Below are 26,723 nucleotides of genomic sequence, written 5' to 3' on the forward strand. Positions count from 1 at the left end.
GTATATAGTATAAAGATGTAGGATGAAAAGATGCATGAATGGCTAAAGAGGAAAGGGAAAGAGGAGAAGACTGAAGAGTAAATGGGAGTGAGGTTGTTTAACGTAGGTTCAGTCCAGGGGGATGGCGGGATGAAATGAACAGGTTCAGTCTGTTATTAACATTTTACAATTGTTCACAATATGGAAACAACAACTGCATTCATAAATATAACACTAAGAATATAAATGACTTCTACGTTTATTAATTATCACGATATAGCGCACAAAGAAGCAAATTTTGTGATACTTGACCACATCTGTGATGAATTTATGAAGGTAGACGACATAGACAAATTTTTAAAAAGTGCTTGTTTGCAGGAGGGGATATACAATTAGTTATTAAAGCTGGACCTGAAATTCTGCACTGCAAAGTCTGAGATGGAATAATAACAATGTGGAAAGAAGAATGCCAAAAATATTTCAGTTTAGACACCCCTCCTCTCTCTCTCTCTCTCTCTCTCTCTCTCTCTCTCTCTCTCTCTCTCTCTCTCTCTCTCTCCCCCTCTCTCCCTCTCTCTCTTTCACACACACACACACACACACACACACACACACACACACACACACACACACACACACACACAAAATGGCTGTTGTCAATACAAATCAAACGATCAGTAGGTGGACAAATATGTGTTACGAAAATATAAACAAGGTGAGGAAAGATCTGGCGGAATGTAAATAATTTAGCACACCAGATAGTAGAACCATTGAGTCATCAAAAGGCACTCTTTTTCTCTGTGCCTGTCAACGACTCAACACTTCTACTTGTCGTGTAACACATCATTTTGGTAAAGTGATGTGTTACCCAGCATCTACCTAACTGACGAATGATGAATGCCACATCTGGAAAGAATTTTACTGGTTAACACATTGAGATTTTTGATAACTTACGCAATGATTTACAAGGTTTGACATTTCTCCTTGACAATTTCTGCTCCATAGTAGAATTTTTATGTGTAAAAGGTGATGGGCAGAAATTACTAACTAGTGAGGGAGGAAGAGAGACATAGAGAGAGAGAGAGAGAGAGAGAGAGAGAGAGAGAGAGAGAGAGAAGGAAAAAAAACATTTATAAATGTTCAGTATACAACTATATTTACCAATTAATTGTGATGTGAATGTAAATTTTATTATGCAAATGATCCATGGAACACTAATTAATTGCCTGATTAGTGATGGGTGTTTCACTGTCAGACCAGGCAAGTCTATGGCATTAGGTTTTACTGTGGCCACAATGTCAGGCGTAAACCCTGCTGTGGTGTCAACATATTAAGTACTTTAGGACTGCAAACTTTTTGGAATTTTTTTTGTTTGTGTATGTAAACTGGTACAGATGGACAAAGTACATGTTTAACATGGGATGACAATGGCTGTCTTACCACACATTGTGGTACTGGCTGGCATAGCAGTTACTCTGTGCTGCAGCATCCCAGCTCAAAGAAGAAGAGTGTACCACTGAATAAAAGAAAACTGAGACTATATAGACTCTTGATATCTGTCACGTAAATTTTAGCATTTTATTGTTGTATCTCAAGTTGTCATATCAACATTTACGTGAAGACTGAGAAATTATTGTAGTGTTTCTTATAAAGAGTCGTTAATATGGAGAGTCATTGTATCTGAGAGTACAAATATACGTCACGTTAATCTGAGAAGTGCCATATTTATTTTTGAAACTGGATACGTTGCTCTATTCATGACTCCAGTGACAACTGCCAAATTTTCTCGTCAAGAAACGAAAAGATGAGCGAATTAATAGTCTGAAATTCTAGCTTGTGAACAAAACAGTAATCTACAACCAAGGAGAACACTGCATACTCTCTGCTGTGTTGTAATCCTTAATTATTTATGTTAAGAATATGTCATTTTTGTATACACATTATCACATTACACAATCAGTTGTGGTGTTGCCCTTACCTGAACAACACACAAATAATCAAATGGTTCAAATGGCTCTGAGCACTATGGGACTTAACATCTGAGGTCATCAGTCCTCTAGAACTTAACTAACTACTTAAACCTAACGAACCTAAGGACATCACACACATCCGTGCCTGGGGCAGCATTCGAACCTGCGACCGTAGTGGTCGCGTGGTTCCAGACTGAAGCACCTAGAATCACTCATTCCCAACGGCCAACCACAAATAATCAACAATTAGATCTCTAGAAGTATGTACTTTATTTAAACCAATTTATACTCCGATTTTTGCCTCTATTCGTGTTTTACTGAAAGATACTTGCTTTTTGAGTTTTCATTTATTGAGTTTTATGTTTCATCACATCTATAAAATCCTTATTTCCACTTTCATTCTATAATCTCAGTATCATGATATAATTACCTGTCTGCACATGATTTCCTAATCCATTCTATGTCTTTTTTATGTTGCTGTAATTATATTTAAGAACAATATACACATACAGCTAACTTAGTTGACAAATAAATTCACTGAGCATTAAAAGTGCCCACTCTCATTCCAAGTGATTCTGCTGTTCACAATACATGTGTTATGGTAATGCGGTCAGTTTCATGTGAGATTCCTTAAAAATACAACAAATGTTTGTAATTGTAAGTTTTCATTAGTTATTCAGTATTACTTCACATGTCTGTTTCGCTATTTACTTGTACCTTAGGCTAAGTAAATGAAACAATAACGAATGCTTTGTGTACTTCAACTTACATTGCAAATACCTAGGTATAAAATTAAGAAGTGCACAGTGTGCATAAGGTTACATTTAGCACAACAAGATACCATGTTCTGATAATCATGTATTTTGCTAAGCAGTTTAAAGATCTCAATTTTCACCTAGAAAAAAAAAAAAAGTTCAGTGAAATTTAAAATGATATTACTAAGATAGATTATTATGAAATGTATAATATAGTACAAAAGTTTATTTCTGAAGCAAATTGTGTAGAAGTATTAGTTATATAGATAATTTTCTCTTTCTCATGTGAAGCTCCATTAATGTCATCTAATCATACATGTTCTTGCTTCCTGATCTCCATAAGGTTCAAACAATAGCTTGAAGGCAGAACATTTTTAACAAATGTCTTTTGTAAAATTTTATTATGTTCCAGTACCTACCACGAAGCTGTATTACACTGTGATAGCAAAAACTGTGAAAACGACCTGTTTCACTATAAGAATCTGGAGATGATGATAAACACAGCTGTCAAAAGAGTGCAGTCTGAACTGACTGTCTAAATTCCTTGGGGTAATTAATGATTACAGAAATTTTAGTATTTAGGTATGACTGACTTCTTTAGAAGTACTGCTATTTTGTTTAAGCCTAAACATTTTTCCCAATGACATTCTTTTCTGTTCATGATTTGACACTGATGGGCCAGTGTTGTACAGAGGCTCAGTATTGGGTAAAATGTCTTCCGTGCCAGATTTTCTTCTGTCTCCACCAAACCTTTGCTTCCAAATTTTTCCCAGTTGTTGCTTTCTTGTTTCTCTTCTTTCTCCACATACTTCATGATCTTCTGATCCCTTTATATGATTTCCTTCCAAATCTACAGGCCTGGATTGTTTGAAAAACCTAGCCAAAGATCCTCTCTTATTCTGAAGTTGAACATCATCTTTCAAATCAGCTGGTGAGTTTATGTCTGATTCGTTCAATGTAGCTGGTACACTGTGCCCAAACCCGTGCCTAAAGAATTTCCCGAGTGAGCCTCTCTTACTGTGTGTAGTAAGCTGCTCCACCTGTGAAGATGAAATGTCTGGCAAGTCTGCTCCATGACCAGCAGCAGCAAGCCCCAGACGGAAGATTCTTGTCAAACTTGCCCATCTTGATGTTGTATTTTTGTCTTTGATAGATTCAGCTTTAGTTAGCTCAAAATCTTCGGGAACATCATACTTAACAGATGCATCAGTCAATTCATGGTGTCCTTCTCCGGCACCAAAATTTTCTGAATTCGTTCTCCTTAATGAAGTCAGAATTTCTTCAGCCATATTTCTGTCCGTTGTGTACAACAAAAATCTGAAACATAAAACCCATAGTATAACAAAAACCCATAGTATAACAAAAATGAAATGTAATAGACATACAGCAATCAAATTAAGTAAAATTCAGTTCAAAATGGTTGATGGTACAATGAAACACTGACATGTTACATGCTCAGAAAGATGTAATACCATCATATAAGCATCAACTGCTTGCATCCAATGAAAGCAGTGTTCTTATTATTTGCTAAGCAGAGACAAAACTGCAGAAACAGCTCAGATTTCTTCAAAATACGTTGCATCAAGAGAGGAATATTGCTGAGGAGGATGGGCACTATTAGTACTTCACCTGCCAAAGCACCCCTGAACAAATATAAAAGTACAATATACGTGTATATAAGAGCTTGTCATTGATTGCACAGAGGTAATCTAACAGAAATACAAGACTTTACTTGCCAATTGTCAGGGCAGTGTTTTCCATACCTTCACTAATAATCAATAACAACCTTCTACTACATTGTTGCCCTTCTAGAAGGCTCCAGAAGGATCAGTTTCATGCTCACAGCTGGGAAGTCACCTGTTAGATTGCACACATTTGGGCAGATATGGGAGAGGCAACTGGTTGAGCAGCAGATGGTGACAGTTGGGGTGCAGCTCCAGTGATGGAGAAAATTTATGTTGTGAAGAATTATTTGTTCGTTTTAAGATTTTGAGAAGTGCTGTAAAAGAGGAAACGGAAGACATTTTGTAAATTTATGAATGGAGCATTGAAAGTTACAAATGTGAGTGGCCACCACTATTGGATCACATCTGCAGTACTGCACAACAATAGCCAGATCATCACCCAGGCAGACAATAGAAAATGCCACACATATAGGGGCAAGGGGCATACCGGTAGCATTGCATAGCACTAAACTGATGCTATGCACAATTAATAGTGTGAATATGCACTGGAATTATAAAAAACAATGTTAGGTGGGATACTTAACTGGGCCTTGTTAGGATGTTCTGTGTGCCACATAGTAACAAATCCAAGGTGCATGAAAAAGACAAGATGGTTAATATGGTGCGCACAGACCCGCACTGAAGATCCAAACAAACTGGTACGCCTGCCTAATATCGTGTAGGGCCACTGTGAGCATGGAGAAGTGCTAGGCATCCCAGATATGCTCAATAATGTTCATGTCTGGGAAGTTTGGAGGCCAGACGAAGTGATTAAACCCAGAATAATGTTCCTGGAGCCACTCTGTAACAATTTTGGACTTGCAGGGTGTCGCATTGTCCTGCTGGAATTGCCCAAGTGCATAAGAATGTGCAATGGACATGAGTGCATAGACAGGATGCTCACTTACATGTCATCTGCCAGAGTCATATTTAGATGTATCAGGAGTCCCATATCACTCCAACTGCACACGCCCCACATCTTTACAGAACCTCCACCAGCTTGAACAGTCCCCTGCTGACATGCAGGGTCCATGGATTCATGAGGCTGTCTCCATACCTGTACACATCCATCTGCTTGATATAATATGAAACAAGACTCATGTGACCAGGCAACATGTTTCCAGTCATCAGCAGTCCACAGTCAGCATTGACGGGCCCAGGTGATGCGTAAAGTTTTGTGTCATGCAGTCATCAAGAGTAAATGAGTGAGCCTTCAGCTCCGAAAGCCAATATTGATGATGTTTCACTGAATGGTTCATATGCTCACATTTACTGATGGCCCAGCATTGAAATCTGCAGCGATTTGTGGAAGGGTTGCACTCGTATCAGACTAAATGATTCTCTTCAGTCATTGTTGGTCCCATCCATGCAGGATCTTTTTCCAGCTGCAGTGATGTTGGAGATCTGATGTTTTACCAGATCCCTGAGATTCCCAGTAAACTCATGAAATGATTGTACAGGAAACTCCCCACTGCGTCACTACCTCAGAGGTACTGCATCCCACTGCTTGTGTGCCGACTATAACACCGTGTTCAAACTCACTTAAATATTGATAACCTGCCATTGTAGCATCACTAACGGATCTAACAACTGTTCCAGGCACTTGTTGTCTTATATAGGCATTGCCGACCACAGCACTGTATTCCACCTGTTTACATATTTCTGTATTTGAATGTGCATGCCTATAACAGTTTCTTTGGTGCTTCAGTGTATTTATAGTTGTGGACACATGGAAATAAGTGACGGTGGATTGAAGATATGGGGTTTTGGTACAAACAGTACTCTAGATGTTACAGATCAAATTTCCTCCACACCGTTACCAAAGACTAGCCAACAGACAGACAATCCAGTGACAGGAAATGATTCTAACATGATGCAGTTACTCATCCAGAGTCAAGCTAATCTAGCTAATAGAAGATTTTGATGTTAGAATTAGAAGAAATGTAAAATGTACAAATGGGTAGCTGCAAGAAATGCAGACAAGCCAACTTCCATTTCCTAATAAAATCAAAGAAAGTCAAAAATGTCTAATAAACCATTTAAAGAAATGTGGGATAAAATAGATGAGCAGGACAAAGAAGAATCACAAGTTCTTATTCAACATCAAGAAGAGGTAGTTAATAAATGCAGCAAGAGATTATAGAAAGTCAGAATCATGCTGTTAGCGAAATTAAGCAAAATCTCACGATTTTAAAGATTAACAAGATAATAAACATGTCACATTATGTAACAGAAGTAAATAAAACAAGATAGGAACATGAGGAACATATTCATGACGTCGAAAGTACCGGAGAGGAGATGGGTACTAAGATCACAAGTCTTTAAGTGACATGAAGAATAAATACCTACAAGAATGGCTGAATGTGTCTGCCTGCCACAACTGTGCAGCGCTGCTATAAGTGGTGGTGAATGAAAAAAATCATGCTTTCTACAAAGCCCACAGTTACTGCATTTGAGGGCTAAGGGAGATTTCCATTCCTTTGCATTTATTGGGACTTTTAAAGGTATATCACCATCAGTGTGGACCAATGCTGAAAATATGTCGTACATTCCTAATCTCATATAACTGGGGAATGCAGCAGAGTTAAAGGAAGAATGACTTATGCTGAATTTGAGGCAGCTTTTTTGACAAACTATTGGTCAGAACACACGCACATGATTGCATTAAAGACGGGTTGTATTATAAAGAACATTCGCAAGAAGCCAACAGAACATAAACAGAATATGGGAAGAAAGTAAGGCTATTAATAAGCAAATATAAATGGAATGTGAAGTGGGAAAGCCAAAACATAATACTGATGCAATAACAGCAGTTCTGCAGCCTTGTGAGTCAATGATTATTGGTACTAACTTAATGTCAGAGCATGAACTGAGTTTGAATTTTACTTATGAAGCCACAGAAATAAATAATGCAAAGAAACAAATGATATCATCCAGTTTACTTGGAAAACTCACTATGATCAGAAACGGTAACTTTGCCAGAGTATGTGAAGTGAAGATAGAAGAGAAGAAGTTTGAGATAAATTTGAGAAGATTTCAGAATACTAACCAATCCAAAAGAAGTTGCAATAAATAATAAAGAAAAAATTATCAACATGGTACTGAAGCAGTAGGAGCTGATGAGAAAGTTAAACTGTGCAACATGTGGTTCTAATATGAAGATCTGTCTTGAAGGTCCCTGGCAAGATTAAAGGGCCACTGTATAGGAAAAGATCAGACCACACAAACTATTCTGTTACATGTACCCAAGGCCACAAGTAAAGATGAAATCTGTAAAAAATGGGGGTACAAGAGATAATGTTGGCAGGAATAACAGAACAGACTACTGAAGTACCAACAGTGATAATAATTAAAGTGCTGTTTTAGAGATTTGAGTTATGAACACTCACCACAATGATACTGAACTCTAGTATTAAAACCAAGCGAGGTGACGCAGTGGTTAGACACTGGACTCGCATTCGGAAGGACGACGGTTCAATACCGCGTCCAGCCATCCTGATTTAGGTTTTCCGTGATTTCCCTAAATCACTCCAGGCAAATGCCGGGATGGTTTCTCTGAAAGGGCACGGCCGACTTCCTTCCCCATCCTTCCTAATCCGATGAGACCAATGACCACGCTGTCTGGTCTCCTTCCCCAAACCATCGAACCAATCAAGTATTAAAATTCATGAAGCAATGTCTTGGCTACATGACAATGAAACGGTAGTACATGGTACAGATAACAATGTAGGATGTAATGTAACAATATTATGATACTTATGTCTGTTTTGGTTTCTTTTATGTGTGCTAAGTGAGATGGGTAATGAGAATTGATGTTGAGACCATGCAGAAATTGTTACGTCTGTGTTGATGAATGCCAAGACAGTCTGTGATACGCAGTCAACAAAGCTGCATTGGAAAAAATACATACATATTGAGAAGGACATGGCTAACTGCTGACTAGGATCACTGTCAATCTAAAATGCATGGCCAGAGAGCAGTCTAAAGCTGGCAGCAGTGGAGAACTATGTCATTACACTAGGACAGCTGGTGAGGCTCTCAGCAGAGCGGTCGACTGGAGAGGCCCTATTCAGACTGCACAGTATTACTTACGACGGATGTGTGTTGTCTTTCAGCAAACTTTTAAAACAAAAAATCAAATTTTATCATTTTTTTCTTAATATTTTGTAATGTCCTGCTTCAAATGAGTACTTTTTTGTTGTGTCATTTAATGAATGGGCAACAAAAAAGGGTTGAGTGAATGTTTAAATGCCATGCATTTTTTATGTTTATAATTGACTGAGTTCTCTGCCTGTTCTGCATAGAGCATTCGATGTTTGGTTGAAGAAAGGGATTCTTAAAGGGGTAAATCTCATAACTGTTAAAAATGTGGAGTAAAAATTTCTATATAAGTGTTTCATTTCAGGAGGAATTGGTCTAAAATCTGGAAATATCAAACTTGGTCCAGCTATTTCTTGTGTACTTTGCCTATATTCATACCAATGATGGTACATTTACATTATGAGTGATGTAATAAGGATTTTTGTAAGATTCATTAACATTTCATACTTTAATGTCTGTGTGATCTGCATATGAACTTTTAGAATATTTTTTCCTTGAGTATCAGAAGTATCTGCCTAGACTTACTTAAAACAGTAACATGCTGAATGCTCCTGACGGATGATTAAAATAGTTTAGTAGTGACTTGCTGTTTGCTTACATGAAAGTAATCCACTTAAAAGTTATTTACTGTATGCGTCCAAATCTGGAGCGGAATGAGTTAGTGTGATTGCATTGCTCAAAACACTGTACAGGTTTACAGCCATGAATGGAGGTCTAACAACAGGGACTTGATTTTCTGGTGATTTGAGTTTTATTACTTTGCAAAAAGTTACAGTTTTGCAAAGAAAAGAAGGGTGAGGGTGAAAGGTAGCATTGCTAATGCTGTTACTAATGATCAATCACAACCACCTACTTAGGGTGACTGCTATATCACAGACCTTCTATAAGGTTTCAGAAGAAAGACTTTCATGCCAACAGGAGATACGTCCCCTCTCAAACGGCACACACTTGGGCAGACAGGAGAGAGGCAGTGGTTGATGGTGACAGTCAGGATGTGGGTCCAGTACTGGAGAAAGTTTATGTTATTGAAGAAACATTTATTTGATTTAAGATTTTCAGAAATGGGTTGAAAACAGGTAGTCTTCTGAAAAGAGGTAGTCTTTCTGTAAATGTGGAAGAAGTTTTGTCACTTTACAGGCGAAGCATTGAACTTTATAAGCGGAAAAATAGACTACAGAATATTATGTAAGTGACTGCCATTGATGCCATCTGGAAGTTTGAATACTGTTAAGGTGACTGTTGGCATAATTGGATACCAGAATCAATTTTATTGTGAGTTCATGAGACAGTTTTTCTGGATGAAATTTTCAAGTGGAAGCTTTTTGTTAGAATTAGATGGAATGTATACTGTAGAGAGACTGGGGACCATTTACTTGCCTCATGCATTAATAAACTGTGTTTCAATTTATGACTTTTTATCATTCCAGTACTATCATTCAATATAAATTCCTTAGGCATATGATGCAGTGTGTAGTTTAATTCAGGCACATGGTAGAATTCAATAGCTGTCTGTGTGTCTGGAAGTAATCACTACTCCTTTTTTTTACACATTTGATTGTCAAATAAATAGTATGAGTACCAAAAAGAAACTGTAAAATAAACAGGAGGCAGTTACACAGTATATCATCAGCAAAACATAAATAAAAGAATGGATGCTTTCCAATGGAAACATAATTAGGACACAGAAAGCGCAGCATGGTGGGTGCATGGGATATTCCCTGGTGCCTATGGTGGAAGGCAGCTGCATGATATTCTGGTGATTAATACATCCAAAATTAAACAACATGGATATCTAAATAATTAATGAAAATTCTCATATAAAAATGTGAAACAAATACTAACAAAGAGATAGAGGGGCTGGCCAGTACTTAGCTCAGTACAGCCGATAGATACACAGAAACAAAAAACAACCGAAAATTTACGTTCCTAGCTTTCAGAATAAATGTTCCTTCATCAGGGAGGAGAGACAGGAAAGAAAGGGAAGAAGGGAAAGTGGATTTAGTTACTCACAACCCAGGTTATGAAGCAACAGGGAAAGGAAAACAGGGAGGTAGCAAGGATGGAGGCATGGTTGTCAGAGGGAAGCCAAAGATATTCTACTGTAAGTACTGTGCCAGCTTCAAACCAAAGAGGATGCATACAGAAGTAAAGAGGTATATAGTATAAAGATGTAGGATGAAAAGATGCATGAATGGCTAAAGAGGAAAGGGAAAGAGAAGACTGAAGAGTAAATGGGAGTGAGGTTGTTTAACGTAGGCTCAGTCCAGGGGGATGGCAGGATGAAAGGATGTGTTGGAGTGCAAGTTCCCATCTCCGCAGTTCAGAGGGACTGGTGTTGGGTGGGAGAAGCCAAATGGCACATACGGTGTGGCAGGTTCCTAGGTCCCTAGAATTATGCTGGAGGGCATGCTCCGCTATTGGGTATTGGACATCTCCTAGGCGGACAGTTCGTCTGCGTACGTTCATGCGCTCAGCCAGTTTAGTTGTCATACCAATGTAAAAGGTTGTGCAGTGCAGGCATGTCGGCTGATAAATGACATGTATAGTTTCACACGTGGCCCTGCCTTGAATTGTGTATGTTTTGCCAGTAGCGGGGCTGGAGTAAGTGGCTGTGGGGGGACGCATGGGGCGTGTTTTGCAGTGGGGTCGGTTACAGGGGTAGGAACCGCTGGGTAGAGAAGGTAGTCTGGGAATATTTTAGGGTTTAACAAGGATGTTACGGAGGTTAGGGGGGGCGACGAAAGGCAACTCTGGGTGGTGTGGGGAGAATTTTGTCAAGGGATGATCTCATTTCAGGGATTGACTTGAGAAAGTCATATCCCTGGCGGAGTAATTTATTGATGTATTCAAGGCCAGGATAATATTGGGTGACAAGGGGGATGCTTCTGTGTGGTCTGAGGGTGGAACATTGTTGTTGGACGGGGAGGAATGTATTGCTCGGGAGATCTGTTTGTGGACAAGGTCTGCAGGATAGTTGCAGGAGAGGAAAGCACTGGTCAGGTTATTGATGTAATTGTTGAGGGATTCGTCACTGGAGCAGATACGTTTGCCACGAATACCTAGGCTGTAGGGAAGGGAGTGTTTGATGTCGAATGGATGGCAGCTATCAAAGTGAAGGTACTGTTGTTTGTTTGTGGGTTTGATATGGACAGAGGTGTGGATGTGAGCTTCAACAAGATGAAGGTCAACATCCAGGAAGGTCAACATCCCCAAAATAGAGCTTCAAATGACTGATGTCATCTCACTGACACTGTTAAACTCAAGGACGCAATCGGCTGAGCGCATGTCATCTGCTAATAGGGGAGAGATATCAGGCAACAGCTGTAAACAGGCATGTAGTGGATTAAAATAGGTGCTCTGAAGGAAAGGTGTTTCACCATCTATGGTTGAGAGCAGGGGGGACAAAGTGAGGGAGGATCGCCACTTAAAAGATGTCGATGGCTGAAAAGACAGATGTGTCCAGTGGGCTGTAGTATTCGGTGTTGGGACAGCATCAAGAGCTTTGAGGTGTATCTATCGGCTGCACTGAGCTGAGGTAAGTACTGGCCAGCCCCTCTATCTCTTTGTTAGTATTTGTTTCACAACATGGATATCAAAATACAAGAGCACTTGAGCTACAAAGTGAAGTCGTAGCAGTCATTAGAAGTTACAGAACAGCAAGTTCTGCTGATGGAGAAACATCACTAGGAGTTATGACAGCATCAAAATGTGGCCTTATCAATTATGGAAGTTTTCAAGAGCCTACAGAAGATCAGAGACCAAAAACCTACTAACAGATGACAAATATTGTGATTGTACCTACAGGAGAAGTTTCAGGCTTCAGGAAGGGAAAAACCCAAAAGTTAATGGAAGTAAAACTCAAGAAGGAGGGGAACTCAAATGGAAGGAAATCTTAGAAAACTACTACTGAAGGGCGGGGAGGGGGGGGGGGGGGAGTATTCCCCAAAATAGAGCTTCAAATGACTGATGTCATCTCACTGACACTGTTAAATTCAAGGACACAATCGGCTGAGGGCATGTCATCTGCTAATAGGGAAGAGATATCAGGTGACAACTGTAAAAGGCACGTAGTGGATTAAAATAGGTGCTCTGAAGTAAAGGTGTTTCACCGTCCATGGTTGAGAGCAGGGGGGGACAAAGTGGGGGAGGATCGCCAATAAAAAGATGTCGATGGCTGAAAAGGCAGTGGCCTATCCTGAGTCTAGTTAAAATTACCTCCTCCCGACGACGAGGCCAGGAGGAGGAGGTGGTCCAAGCACAGGGAAGAGGTTTTATGTCCTGTAATTTATTATCGGGAAGAGTAGACCAATGTGCATGCTATAAAAGAGCAATGCAATGACATAAAATGCTCTGTAGATCAGCAAAGGGAACCATTCAAACAGTGGGCCGAGGAGTGCCATGTAGTCCTATGACATTTCATGAGAAATGGCCGCAGATGTGTCCAGTGGGTTGTAGTGTTCGGTGTTGGCACAGCATCAAGTGCTTTGAGGTTGTGTAGCCACTGATGTGATACCAAGAAATCTTTCCTAATGACACAGTAGTCATCTCACACTCAAAGAAAGGAAGCTATTTCATGTCAGAAGCATGTCCAGAGAACTCAGTAACACTGGACAGAGTAAATCATTGTAATAATATGGTGTATAGTTGTTGTGAGTAATTATACTTAGATTTTCTTGAATAACTGAGTAGGAATGCTGCACCAGTTGCTCCAGGAATACCAGGTCATAGCTCCTAGGCCTATATAAAACAGTATATTTACTGTAGGTGATGGTCTCTTAAGTTGGATTATTCTAGCTGTAGAAAATTTATTCAGCTCTGAATTATGATGCTATGAATGTGTTTTATTAATAACTGTAAAATTAGTTTATATTACACTAACAAGACTGCAGGTTTTAAGTAATAAATAAATAATCATAAATATATGTGAAAACAGATTTATAATATTTTAGCGTTCTGGAAAAATCTGAGGTAACAGCTTAGCTGAATTACCCTATATAGTTTTACACCCATCCCCATTGGATCTAACCCAGTGTATTATCAGAGCAGTCTCACGCTTCATTTCTGTTGCTGGAATCATGTTCTTCCTGTTCCTAGAGTTTTGCTTTACCAGCTTATGTAGTTGTGCTATAGTGTATATATCATGGATTTCTTATGTGTTGTTGTTGTGGTCTTCAGACCAGAGACTGGTTTGATGCAGCTACTCTATCCTGTGCAAGCTTCTTCATCTCCAAGTACCTACTGCAACCTACATCCTTCTGAACCTGCTTAGTGTATTCATCTCCTAGTCACCCTCTATGATTTCTACCCTCTATACTGCCTTACAAAACTAAATTGGTGATCCCTTGATGCCCAGAACATGCCCTACCAGTCAATCCCTTCTTCTAATCAAGTTGTGCCACATCTTCTCACAAATTCTATTCAGTACCTCCTCATTAGTTACATGATGTACCCATCTGATATTCAGCATTGTTCTGTAGCACCAAATTCTGAAAGCTTCTATTCTCTTCTTGTCTAAACTATTAACATCCATGTTTCACTTCCATACATGGCTACACTCCATACAAATACCTTCAGAAAAGACTTCCTGACACTTCTTCAGAGATGCTTTTCTTGCGGGTCATTCCATATCAAATCACCCAATAAAAAATAAATTTTATACCCACCTCCTTAGAGTTTCATGAAATTTGGCTCAAATGGTTCTAATACCATCCTGACAACACCTGCAAATTTTTTTTGCTGTATCTCTTATAGTTTTTTAAATAAATTTTTAAAGTTTTTATGTTTGGTATTTTGCGAACGTTCGGAAATGGTAAATTTAAATTGTATTCAAAACTTTAAAATTTGCTTATCTTAAAAACTCTTTTAGATAACATCATAAATTTTTGCAGCAAGTTTATTTATTATACATATTTGAAGATAAAAATGATACTATTAAAATATATTAATATTTTCTATGAAAAAAATATATGTATTTTTTCTTTTTTTTTTTTTTTTTTAAACGGATGTTTTGTTTTATAAGAATTGCAATATCTAGAGTCTCAGACCTGATAGAATGCTCAAATTTGTTTTAATTTACTCTTAAACATATATGCTACTTGATAAAACAAAAATAATGATAGCCTTTTAACATGTTTATTAATTATAGTAGATTACATTAGAATTATGTACAAAGATAGTGTACTTGCGTCACTTATGTATAACCCAACTGATTGCTTGAAACATTTAATTTTTTGAGTAATTTTGTCTTTTTAATAAACATTAATGCTGATTCAAACTGTTTTTCCACTTCATCCAAGAGCTTTCAGTTCTTTTGATACAGTCTTTCTTGAAGTAATACATTCTTCCAGTGCTGCTTGATTGAGGTGCGTCTACTACACAGACTATGTGCTCCAAAGGCACTATGCAAGAATCTTCTCTTTCAGGCCTATAAAATGATGCAGCTGGTCCTGAAGAATGTAGAAATAGAATTTCTACATCTTCTTTATCATTGAATATTGTTTTTACCAGTCCAAAGTACCAGCTATCATCATAAATTGCAGCCACATAGCTATTTATGGATGGTTCAACACACACCCAATCAGAAGAAGAATGGAAAGAAAAGACTAAGGAGGGTTTCACACTATCTGTAGCCCTTCTAATTTCAAGGTTGTTTGTTGGAAGTGGTTTGAAGTTATGAAAACTTCTTGTTACAGGAATGGTTCGGGTTGCTGAAAAACGTTTTTCTAGTTTTAACCATAGCAAATCAGCTTCTTTTTTGTCAATAAAGTGAAAATGAATGTTTTCAATATTTTTTTCACAAAACTTGTACACATCGATTGCTGTCATTATTTGTTCTTTGTCTGAAAGCTGTAGACTGGCTTTCCTTAAAATTCTTTTAATAGTTCCTCCTAGGCCATCACAAATTGACTTCCCATGACCTGTTGCAAAAAAAAAAAAGTGTGTTGGGCCTTCAAATTAAAGTCTCTCAAGTGTTCAGTCAAATTTTTAAAACTGTTTCTATTTTTGTACTGCCCAGCACAACCATCTGTAAAGTAGTGAACTGAATCAATGTCAGTACGAAGTAATGACAGCCACTTTGTAATTTCGTTTTGTACAAAGTTAACAAAACTAGTGTCATGTTCTTGGTCATCACTAACAAAACAGTGGTTGCAAACAAAAATATTGTTTTCCTCATTTCTTAGAAAAACTCCAACTGGGTGTAGAGTACAACCACCTCTATTCCAGTGATAAGTTTGTATAACAAAGGAATAATTTTCACTGAAATCCATCACAATAATTGCTGTTTTGGGTGGTGGGTATTCTTTCAATCTTTTAAAGGCTGTTGATTGGGATTTTGCTATAAACGAGTGCGGGGTGAGCTTTTCCAATGACCTAACCAATAAAGAAATGTAATCTTCAACACTGATAGACTGTTTGATCATTTCTGCCCTGTCTGTGTTAACCCACTGACTGATTACAACTTCTTCTTCTAAATCATAATCTTCACTTAGTTTTTCACTTAAGTACTCAGATAGTGCAGTATTTGCAGGACACCTGTCGCAATGATGTAGCATGCAGTTTTGGTTTTCCGTGTTGCATACAAGCATCTTACTTAGGTCTTTATAAGATTCTTCAATTTTCACAGCATCCAGTAATAGTTTAACATTCTGGTGGATACTGCATACACATACAGTGTGTGTGCCTGCAGCACCAGCAAGGATACACCATTTAGGTCTCAAGAAACAAAATTTTGAAAATCTTACTTCTACCTTGGGATTCTCCCATTTGAAAGAATAATAGAGTTCTCTCAAGTTACACAAAATGAGTCTTTTTTGCATGTACACATTTTTTTGAACACTTACTTTGTCTTTTGTTCCAGGTAGCACTCTGGAACTTTCATCCTTTTCATAAAAATCTGTTACAAGTCTTACTGTATTTTCAGAAAGAGTTTTACCTTTTTTGGACCAGGAGTTTCCAAAATACCCTTTTCAGATTTTAGCTTTCTAGCTTGTTGCACCATGTACTCACTTAAATTAAATTCTTTCATCACTTTATTTCGACTCCAAGAATCTGGAACCAAGGTCAGAATCTGGATTTTTCTAGACCTCCCAACAGATGAAATCTTCTCTTTCATAAGAGAAATCATTACAGCAAAATCCTTTGCTTTCTCAAACACACTTGTATCTTCTTCATCATCAGCAGAACTTGGTGCATCATATCTTAATGCTTTTGAAACCGCCTTTTTCGCAGTCTTTTCAATACGCGCTTCTTCCTTTTAAAATAAGACCCTTTACTTTGTTCTGACAAGCCATGAAGCTTTATCAGTGTTAAACCTACATTATCAAGAGCAATGTTTGTTTGTACAAGGGATTCATTTCTGGATTCCAATGATTCTAATTCAACCATGACTTCATCATCTGTTTCACTTTCAATGACTTCAAATCTTAATTTTTCCTCACAAAAGTTACGGGATGTTGAGCAAAGCTTTTGTCCAGGTCTTATGCTAATATTTTTTGTCAGTAATTGTTTAGAAAGATCCAAGCCTACACTTCTCAATGATTTTTTGATGGGCTTTTTGTGTTTTTTTAGTGGGTCTATACATGTTGTTTGATACTTTTCAAAAACATTTAAAAAATAGTAGCTGTGGTGTGAACATATATTCTTAAATTCACACAGATTAATTCCAGGTCGTAAGTGGATCAAATCTTTTTCTTCCTCACTCACTTCAGATACCGGTTGTAACTTTTTTGAAGGTGTGTAGGTTGTTTGGAAACAGTCAGATTTTTTAAATAACCCTACGCTACAGGTTTGAATATCTGACATACTGATTTTACTTTTGGTCTGATTACTGTTCTGGTTACATTTATAGGATATTGGAAAAGAATCTCTGTAAACTAAGTAACAGTACTTACTGAAAGTTTGAATAAACTTAATAAAATATTATCCAAGCACTATTTAACACTGTAATAATTTTTTACTTCAAAACACAGGATTAACAAAACAAAATCCAAGCATACATTGTTACTCCAAGAAGACAAAAACTTATCTTCGCTGTCTAGGTCACTTGGTACTTTTCATTTTTTAAATATAATTAATATTATTTTGAAAATTAGATAACTATTAAACATTTTATAATAAACATTAATAATTTTTCTTTTATCTAATAGCCTATACAATTAAGAGTATTTTAAAACAAATTTGAGCTTTCTATCAGGTCTGAGACTCTAGATATTGCAGTTTTTGTAAAACTAAACATCCGTTGGGGGGGGGGGGGGGGGGGACCTTGTAAATTTTTTCATTTGAAAGATTTTAATATATCTTTATGGTAATTTTTTTTAACATTTAGATATAATACACAAACGTATTCCAAAATTTCATACTGATATCTTCAGTATTCTTTAATATACAAATTTTTTTAGTTGTGGGGACACAGATAAGTTACGATTTCCGACTGCTGAAACAATGCCAAATCTAAAAACCTTAAAAATTTATTAAAAAAACTATAAGAGATTGAGCAAAAAAAATTTACAAGTGCTTTCAGGATGATAAAAGAAGTAATTATACCAAGTTTCATCAAAATCTGACCTGGTTGGTGTCAAGGCCTGGGTGACTTGACATGGAATGACCCTTGCCATATGCAGTCTACATTTTATATCCTCCATACTTAAATAGCCATCAGTTATTTTGCTCCCCAAATAACAAAACTCACCTACTACTTTAAATATCTTATTTCCTAATTTAATTCCTTCAACATATCCTGATTTTATTTGACTACATTCCATTATCCCCATTTTGCTTTTGTTGATGTTCATCTTATACCCACCTTTCAAGACATTGTCCATTCCATTCAACTGCTCTGCCAGGTCCTTTGCTGTCTCTGACAGAATTACAATGTCATCAGCAAACCTCAAAGTTTTTATTTCTTCTTCATGGATTTTAATTTATATTCCTAATTTTTCTTTTGTTTTCTTTAGTGCTTGCTCAATATACAGATTGAATAACATGGGCGATAGGCTACAACCCTGTCTCACTCCCTTCCCCACCACCACTTCCCTTTCATGCCCCTCAACTCTTATAACTGCCACCTGGTTTCTGCACAAACTGTCAATAGCCTTTCGCTCCCTGTATTTGATTCCTGCCACCTTCAGAATTTTAAAGACAGTATTCCAGTTAACATTGTCAAAAGCTTTCTCTAAGTCTACAAATGCTAGAAACATAGGTTTGCCTTTCCTCAGTCTATCTTTTAAGTTAAGTCATAGGGTCAGTATTGCCTCACGTGTTCCAATATTTCTACAGAATCCAAAGTGATCTTCCATTCGTCTGTAAAGAATTCATGTTAGTATTTTGCAGCCGTGACTTATAGTTCGGTAATTTACACACCTGCCAATGCCTGCTTTCTTTGGAATTGAAATTATTATATTCTTCTTGAAGTCTGAGGGTATTTCGCCTGTTTCATACATCTTGCTCACCAGATGGTAGAGTTTTGTCAGGGATGGCTCTCCCAAGGCTATCAGTAGTACTAATGGAATTTTGTCTACTCCTGAGCCCTTGTTTCCACATAGGTCTTTCAGTTTCTGTCAAACTCTTCATGCAGTATCATATCTCCCATTTCATCTTCATCTATGTCCTCTTCCATTTCCATAATATTGACCTCAAGTAGATCGCCCTTGTATAGGCCCTCTATATACTCCTTCCACCTTTCTGCTTTCCCCTCTTTGGTTATAACTGGGTATCCATGTGAACTCTTTATATTCATAAAATTGGTTCTCTTTTCTTCAAAGGTCTCTTTAATTTTCCTGTGGGCAGTATCTGTCTTACCCTAGTGATATGTGCCTCTACATCCTTACATTTGACCTCCAGCCATCCCTGCTTAACCATTTTGCACTTCCTGTTGATCTCATTTTTGAGACGTTTGTATTCCTTTTTGCCTGCTGCATTTACTGAATTTTTATATTTTCTCCTTTCATCAATTTAATTCAATATCTCTTCTGTTACCCAAGGATTTCTACTAGCCCTCATTTTTTTAGCTACTTGATCCTCTGCTGCTTGCACTATTTCATCTCTCACAGCAACCCATTCTTCTTCTACTGTAATTGTTTCCCCCATTCTTGTCAATTGTTCCCTAATAATCTCTCAGAACCTCTCTAAAACCTCTCTTTCAGTTTATCCATGTCCACATCTCCTTAAATTCCCACTTTTTTTGCAGATCTTCTGTTTTAATCTACAGTTCATAACCAATAGATTATGGTCAGTGTCCATATCTGCCCCTGGAATTATCTTACAATTTAAAACCTGGTTCCTGAATCTCTGTCTTACTGTTATGTAATCTATCTGATACCTTCTAGTATCTCCAGGCTTCTTCCATGTATACAACCTTCCTTCATTATTCTTGAACCAAGTGTTAGCTATGATTAACTTATACTCTGTGCAAAATTCTACCAGGCGGCTTCCTCTTTCATTCCTTGTCCCTATTCCATATTCACCAACTACTTTTCTTTCTCTTCCTTTTCCTACTATCGAATTCAACTCCCCTATGACAATTAAATTTTCATCTCCCTCTTCACTGTCTGAATAATTTCTTTTATCTCATCACACATTTCTTCAATCTCTTCATCATCTGTGGAGCTAGTAGGCATATAAACTTGTACTACTGTGGTAGACATGGGCTTTGTGTTTATCTTGGCTACAATAATGTGTTCACTATGCTGTTCATAGTAGCTTACTCGTACTCATATTTTTTTATTCATTATAAAAACTCCTGCATTACCCCTATTTGATTTTGTATTTATAACCCTGTATTCACCTGACAAGAAGTCTTGTTCCTCCTGCCACCAAACTTCACTAATTCTCATTATATCTAACTTTAACCTATCCACTTCCCTTTCCTATTTTTCTAACCTACCTACCCGATTAAGGGATCTGTCATTCCACTCTACAATCCATAGTATGGAAGTAATCAACACACCTCAATGAAATTAGGACCACATTTAGAAAGAACTGCTTTGCAGTATAGTATAGAAGGTAACTGAAAGAAATATGCACAGAGACAAACAGAAATCATACTTTTATTCAAAGACAATAATTATACTGAAGTCACCATGATTTATGGTGCTCTCCTGGGTATTACAAAAGGTGGGTGATCACCACAAATGGCAGTGCATGCTCTGCAATATGTTCCCATAGCTGCAACAAGGTTGGTAAGAACTTATTGTGGTAGCACTTTCCATTCCTCCACCAGCATGGGTGACAGCTGCTGGATGGTTGTTGGTGTATGCAGACATGCTGCAATATGTCTTAATGGGATCTAAGCTGGGAGAATGGGTAGGCCAGTCCAGATTAGATTAGATTAGTACTTGTTCCATGGATCATGAATATGACACTTCGTAATGATGTGGAACATGTCAGGTTAATAAAAGGTGTCTATACAAACATTACATTACACTAAATATTACATGACACTCAATAATTTTTCCTTTTTTGTGGGGGTTGGGGAAATTACCCACTTAATATATCCAAAAATTCATCTAATGAGTAGAAGGAGTTGCCATTAAAAATTCTTTAAATTTCCTTTTAAATGCTATATGTCAGACTTTTGATGCAAAGGTAAGTGACCAAAGACTTTTGTGGCAGCATAATTTACCCCCTTCTGAGCCAAAGCTAGATGTAATCTTGAGTAGTGAAGATCATCCTTTCTCCTAGTGTTGTAGCCATGTACACTGCTACTACTTTTGAATTCATTTGGATTGTTAATAACCAATTTCATAAGTGAATATATATATTGTGAGGCACCAGTGAAGATCTCTAGCTCTTTAAATAGGTGTCTGCAGGGTGATCTTGGATGAGCTCCAGCAATTATTCTGATTACATGCTTTTGTGCAATGAATACTCTTTTACTTAATGATGAGTTACCCCAGAATATGATGCCATACAAAAGCAGAGAATGAAAATAGGCATGGTAAGCTAATTTACTCAGATGTTCAAATGGTTCAAATGGCTATGAGCACTATGGGACTCAACTTCTGAGGTCATCAGTCCCCTTGAACTTAGAACTACTTAAACCTAACTAACCTAAGAACATCACACACATCAATGCCCGAGGCAGGATTCGAACCTGCGACCGTAGCAGTCTCGCGGTTCCAGAATGTAGCGCCTAGTACCGCATGGCTACTCCGGCAGGCTTACTCAGATGTATATCTCCAAAATTTACAATGACCCTAATAGCATAAGTAGCTGAACTCAAACGTTTCAGCAGATCCTCAGTGTGTTTTTTCCAGTTCAATCCCTCATCAATGCATGCACCTAGAAATTTTGAATATTCTATCTTAGCTACCAATTTCTGATTGAAGTCAAAATTTATTAATGGTGTCATTCCATTTACTGTGTGGAGCTGTATATACTGTGTTTTGTCAAAGTTTAATGAGAGTCCATTTGCAGAGAACCACTTAATGATTTTCTGAAAAACATCGTTTACAATTTCACCAGTTAATTCTTGTCTGTTGGGCGTGATAGCTATACTTGTATTATCGGCAAAAAGTACCAGCTTTTTATCTCCGTAAATATAGAATGGCAAGTCATTAATATATATTAAGAACAGCAGAAAACCCAAGACCAAACCTTGCGGAACCCCATTCTTGATTGTTCCCCAGTTTGAGAAATCACCAGTTTTTTGCATATTATGTGGACTTTTTATTTCAACTTTCTGCACTCTTCCAGTTAGGTATGATTTAAACCATTTGAGCACTGTCCCATTCATACCACAGTACTTGAGCTTATCTAGAAGTATTCCATGATTTACACAATCAAAAGCCTTTGATAGATCACAAAAATTCCCAACGGGGAACTTCTGGTTATTCAGAGCATTTAACATTTCATTAGTGAAAGTATACATAGCATTTTCCATTGAAGAAACCCCTCTGGAAACCAAACTGACATTTTGTTAAAACTTTATTTTTACCAAGGTGTGAAGCTACTCTACAATACATTACTTTTTCAAGAATTTTCGATAAGGCAGTCAAAAGAGAGATTGGGCGGTAGTTGTTGACATCAGACGTATCCCCTTTTTTATGCAGTGGTTTAACAATGGCACACTTCAGTCTATCTGGGAACATACCCTGCTTCAGAGAGCTATTGCATATGTGGCTAAGAATCCCACTTATTTCTTGGGAACAAGCTTATATTATCCTGCTGGAAATGCCATCAATTCCATGTGAGCTTTTATTCTTGAGAGAGTTTATCATCTTCCTAATTTCAGAAGGAGAGGTGGGTGGAATTTCAATTGTATCAAATGGTGTGGGTAAGGCCTCTTCCATTAACTGCCTTGCTTCTTCTAATGAACATTTAGATCCTATTTTCTTTACAACATTTAAAAAATGATTATTCAAAATGTTTTTGACTTCCTGCTTGCTGTTTATCAAGTTTCAATTCACTTTGATGGTGATGCCGTCATCCTGTACTCTTGGTTGCCCTGTCTCCATTGTAATAATATTCCAAATTGTTTTGATTTTGTTATCAGAGGTATTAATCTCAGACATACTTCTGGACTTTTAATAACCTTTCTTAATGTAGCACAGTAGTTTTTATAATGTTTGGCTGTTTCTAGGTCATTACTCTTTCTTGTTGTTAGATACAGTTCCCTTTTGTGGTTACAAGATATTTTTATTCCTTTAGTAAGCCAGGTTTTTTGCATTGTTTCTTATAATTAGATTCAACAAATATAGGTGTTTACTTTCATTCCATGAGAAACAACTGTGCAATTCAAAGCAGTCATGTACTATCATCCATAAAAATGAAAAGACACATGTGGGGAAGGATTACAGTTTCACAGTAATGTTGACTGGCAACTGTACTGTGTTTAGAGATTTGGATGTCAGTATGCCCATGCAGTGTTATGATTTCCCACACAAAAACACATGGATAACCAAAACAATCATGTTCGACAATGTTCCTTGGTGCATTATGTACACGGGGTATGAGAGCATGTAATGCACCCAGGATCATAATTTAACATGACTGTCTTACTGGTCCAGGTGTTATGGTGTGGGATGTATAATGTTGCATGGGCTTACTGACCTCTAAATCTTTTAAACGGTACATTCACTGGCCAATGTTACTGTGACACTGTACTCCTTCCCCATATGCATCTTTTCAGGGGTTCTTGTGGCGCTGACTTCATTTTTTGGATGACAATGCATGACTACTTTGAACTTCACAGGTTGAGCAGCTGTTGGAATGAGAGGATATTCGGTGAATGTTCTGGCCTCCCCAGTTACCAAACTCAAATCCCACTGAGGGAATGTGGGATGCATTGGGGAGATGTACTACAGCATGGCCACATGAACAAGTGACCATCCAGCAGTTATCAGCTAGTTGGTAGTGGAATGGAATGCCCCGCCATAAAAATCCTTATCTAACTTGTGACCACCATGGAAGCATACTGCAGAGTGCGTGTTTCCATTTGTGGTGATCACACTTTCTATGAAGAGCATGTCCCACATTTTGTAGAGTCCAGAGGACCATCATAAATTGTGATGACTTAAATGTAATTACTGTCTTTGCATAAAAGTGCCATTTCTGTTTGTCTCACTACATACCACTACTAGTCCTTTTGTTGCCTTCTGTACTACATTGTAGCAGTTCTATGTTCCTTTTGTTGCCTTCTTTACTACATTGTAGCAGTTCTATGTTTGATCCACGTTTCATAGAGCTGTGTCATTTGGCAGTGACACATCATTAGAAAGTTACTTTCATCTTTACATTTTGCACATCCATTCAAAGAAACGTTTGTAAACGTTATTTGTGGATGGTAGACACCTATTTTTCATAGTTGATATATGATGTATGTGCATAGTGTGAATCAATATACTCGTTGGAGCCTTGGCCAGTACCAGTATCTAATTTATCATAGTCTTTCTGACTTTACTTTGGAGTTTTAATTTTTATAGCAAATGTGCACAAAAGGGACAAAATACGTTAAATATGGCAATAATGTAGTTATCAGATTACGCTACGGACCACTCAGTTGCCACAACCTTTGTTTCACAATCATGTTCATTGACTTCGCCAACCCTCGACCAAATTATCACCTTCCAAATGGTCTAGACATCGGGCTAAGTCAGACTATCACAATGACCAAGATTTTAGAGGGTTGTTGGAGGAGGGGGCTGTCACACTCTACCAGAGATTTGTCTAGACATGAATGAATAAATAAACATACAACAAGAGTTTTCTGGATGAGGACTCCATAAGCAGTTGTGTGCACTGTGACTGCCACGCCAGATTTAAAAACAAAAGCAGCTCCTGTCTGACAAGTGCTTTTCACTGATGTGTGCAGATATTGCAACTTTACTGCTGGTATTTATGAGTCCTGTGGTCTTTAATACTAGCGCTGATGATGGTCATGCAGTGACTGAAATCGATTTGCAACAGAAATAAAGATTTCTACTTCAACAACCAATGCTGACCCGCCTTTTGTTGTTAAATCAAAAGGCTCTAGCATGCTGACTACCATGAGGCCACAGGTGGCCTAAGCAGAACCTTATGACGTGGCCCAACCTGGCAGTGAAACATCCACCACTAAGCGAGAGTCACTCACCGTGCTAGAGAAGTTGGGATCTACACCATGACAAGGCAACTTGCGCAACTGACTGCCAGCAAACATTCTAGGACAATCATTCTACTTTGTTTCCAGACTAAAATTAAGAATTTGAGCGTTGTCTTTTGTTTGTCCTAGTTACTGGCATTTACATTAAATAATTGTAAATTATGCGTTATAGTACAGGCCAGTGAAAGAACGTGTCGGCTGATCAAAACCAATAATGGTTATGGTGGATGTAAATAAGCTGCCAGTTCAATTAACCACACCTTGCGAAAATGGCTATCTACAACGCTACTGCACAAAACTCTTATATAGCTAAGGGTAGCTGTGATCTTACACAAAATACCAGCGGGCCAAAGTCTCCGACTTCCGGTTCAGAACCAGGAAATCCATACACGTAGATTAGGTGTGCACATAGTATCAAATGTACTGGACAAGATAATGCAACGACCAACGCACTAACTAGCATTTTGAGTCTGAAAAGAAAAAATACGTATCGAACTGGTGTATAGGGCGCCACGCTCACTGTAGAGGATATTTTCTTTCTTTTTTTACGGATAAATCATAAAAGAAAGATTAGGATTAGCGTCGTCGATCACGTAATTAGGTAGGGAGAATGAGCTTCGATTAGGGGCAGAAATCAGCCGAAGCCTTTCCAAAGGAACCATTGTTTTCTGTTTAACAAGTGAAAGTGCGATTATATCAGCTCATTAAAAATGCAAGCTCTCTTTCGCTTTGAAAATTACACAGAGAAAATAGTGGGATCTATTTCTGTTACCTTACACGTCATTCTCGCACGAAATGCAAGGCAACTATCTCAGATTACTGAGATGTGGTTCTGTTCCTAAAGCGCACTAGCAATCCAGTCTGTTTAGTTTTGAAGGCAACATATAGTATCTGTTATCTGACAGACACCGGTGCCCATACTATGGGCCTTCGGTAGGCTGTGGTAATCTATACAATGAGCCAAAATAAATTTAATATGTAGTTTGTTGTGCAGCTGCTTACCGCAATTTTAATTTGATGATTGCATAATATTCACCTCTTCTAATCCTTTGTGACAATCGCCGATCTTCAGTTGTCACTAATCTTTTGTTTATAACGATTAACTCTTAGATTAGAAAATCTGTGATATTATTTATCTTCTTTACAGTGAACGATAATGGAACGATAGCTTTGAGGAAGTCCGAAGTATTACGTTAAAATTCATACTGGCTACGAAGATGCGCCATTAATTACAAAACAAGATAACAGAATTACAAGTACAACTAATAAACTTGTAAGTTGCAATAGTGTTTGGTTGTTACGATTTGTTTTAGCATTACTCCTTTTATAGTTATTATTTCTATTTTTTTATAAAAATTGTTCATTGAACTTTTCTGGAACTTAGTGCTGAAATGGGTAATTTTATCTGGACGGATCTGAACAGCGATGGTTATCTGTATCGTTCTCTACAGCACAGTCTAACATTTTTAGACTGTTAATAAATATTTCTTACAGCAATTTACTGATCCGCTGACTTACCGTTTTTTGTCAGCGAACTCACATAGTGGTGTCTACACCAAGTTTAATCAGTGTTATAAGATGGATTAGTAATATATGCGCATTTGGCTTCAGGTTC

The 26,723-nt window shown here is 37.7% G+C and overlaps 1 protein-coding gene across 2 annotated transcripts; it reads right to left on the bottom strand.

The window, feature by feature from the left end:
• Nucleotides 1-1,341: 1,341 nt before the first annotated feature.
• Nucleotides 1,342-26,233, bottom strand: LOC126354733 (uncharacterized). Of its 2 annotated transcripts, none has more exons than XM_050004598.1 (2): nt 26,111-26,233; nt 1,342-4,021 (listed from the first exon to the last, which is right to left on the bottom strand). In XM_050004598.1, the coding sequence occupies exon 2, from the start codon at nt 3,991-3,993 to the stop codon at nt 3,283-3,285; it is 711 nt and encodes a 236-aa protein (XP_049860555.1). In that variant the 5' UTR covers nt 3,994-4,021; nt 26,111-26,233; the 3' UTR covers nt 1,342-3,282. The 2 variants fall into 2 exon arrangements, with proteins under 2 accessions (XP_049860555.1, XP_049860556.1); XM_050004599.1 differs by having other exon boundaries at nt 26,145-26,209.
• Between the last annotated feature and the right edge of the window lie 490 nt (nt 26,234-26,723).

This window comes from Schistocerca gregaria, chromosome 3, assembly GCF_023897955.1.
Source record: "Schistocerca gregaria isolate iqSchGreg1 chromosome 3, iqSchGreg1.2, whole genome shotgun sequence".
In the NCBI taxonomy this organism is placed as follows: Eukaryota; Metazoa; Arthropoda; class Insecta; order Orthoptera; family Acrididae; genus Schistocerca; species Schistocerca gregaria.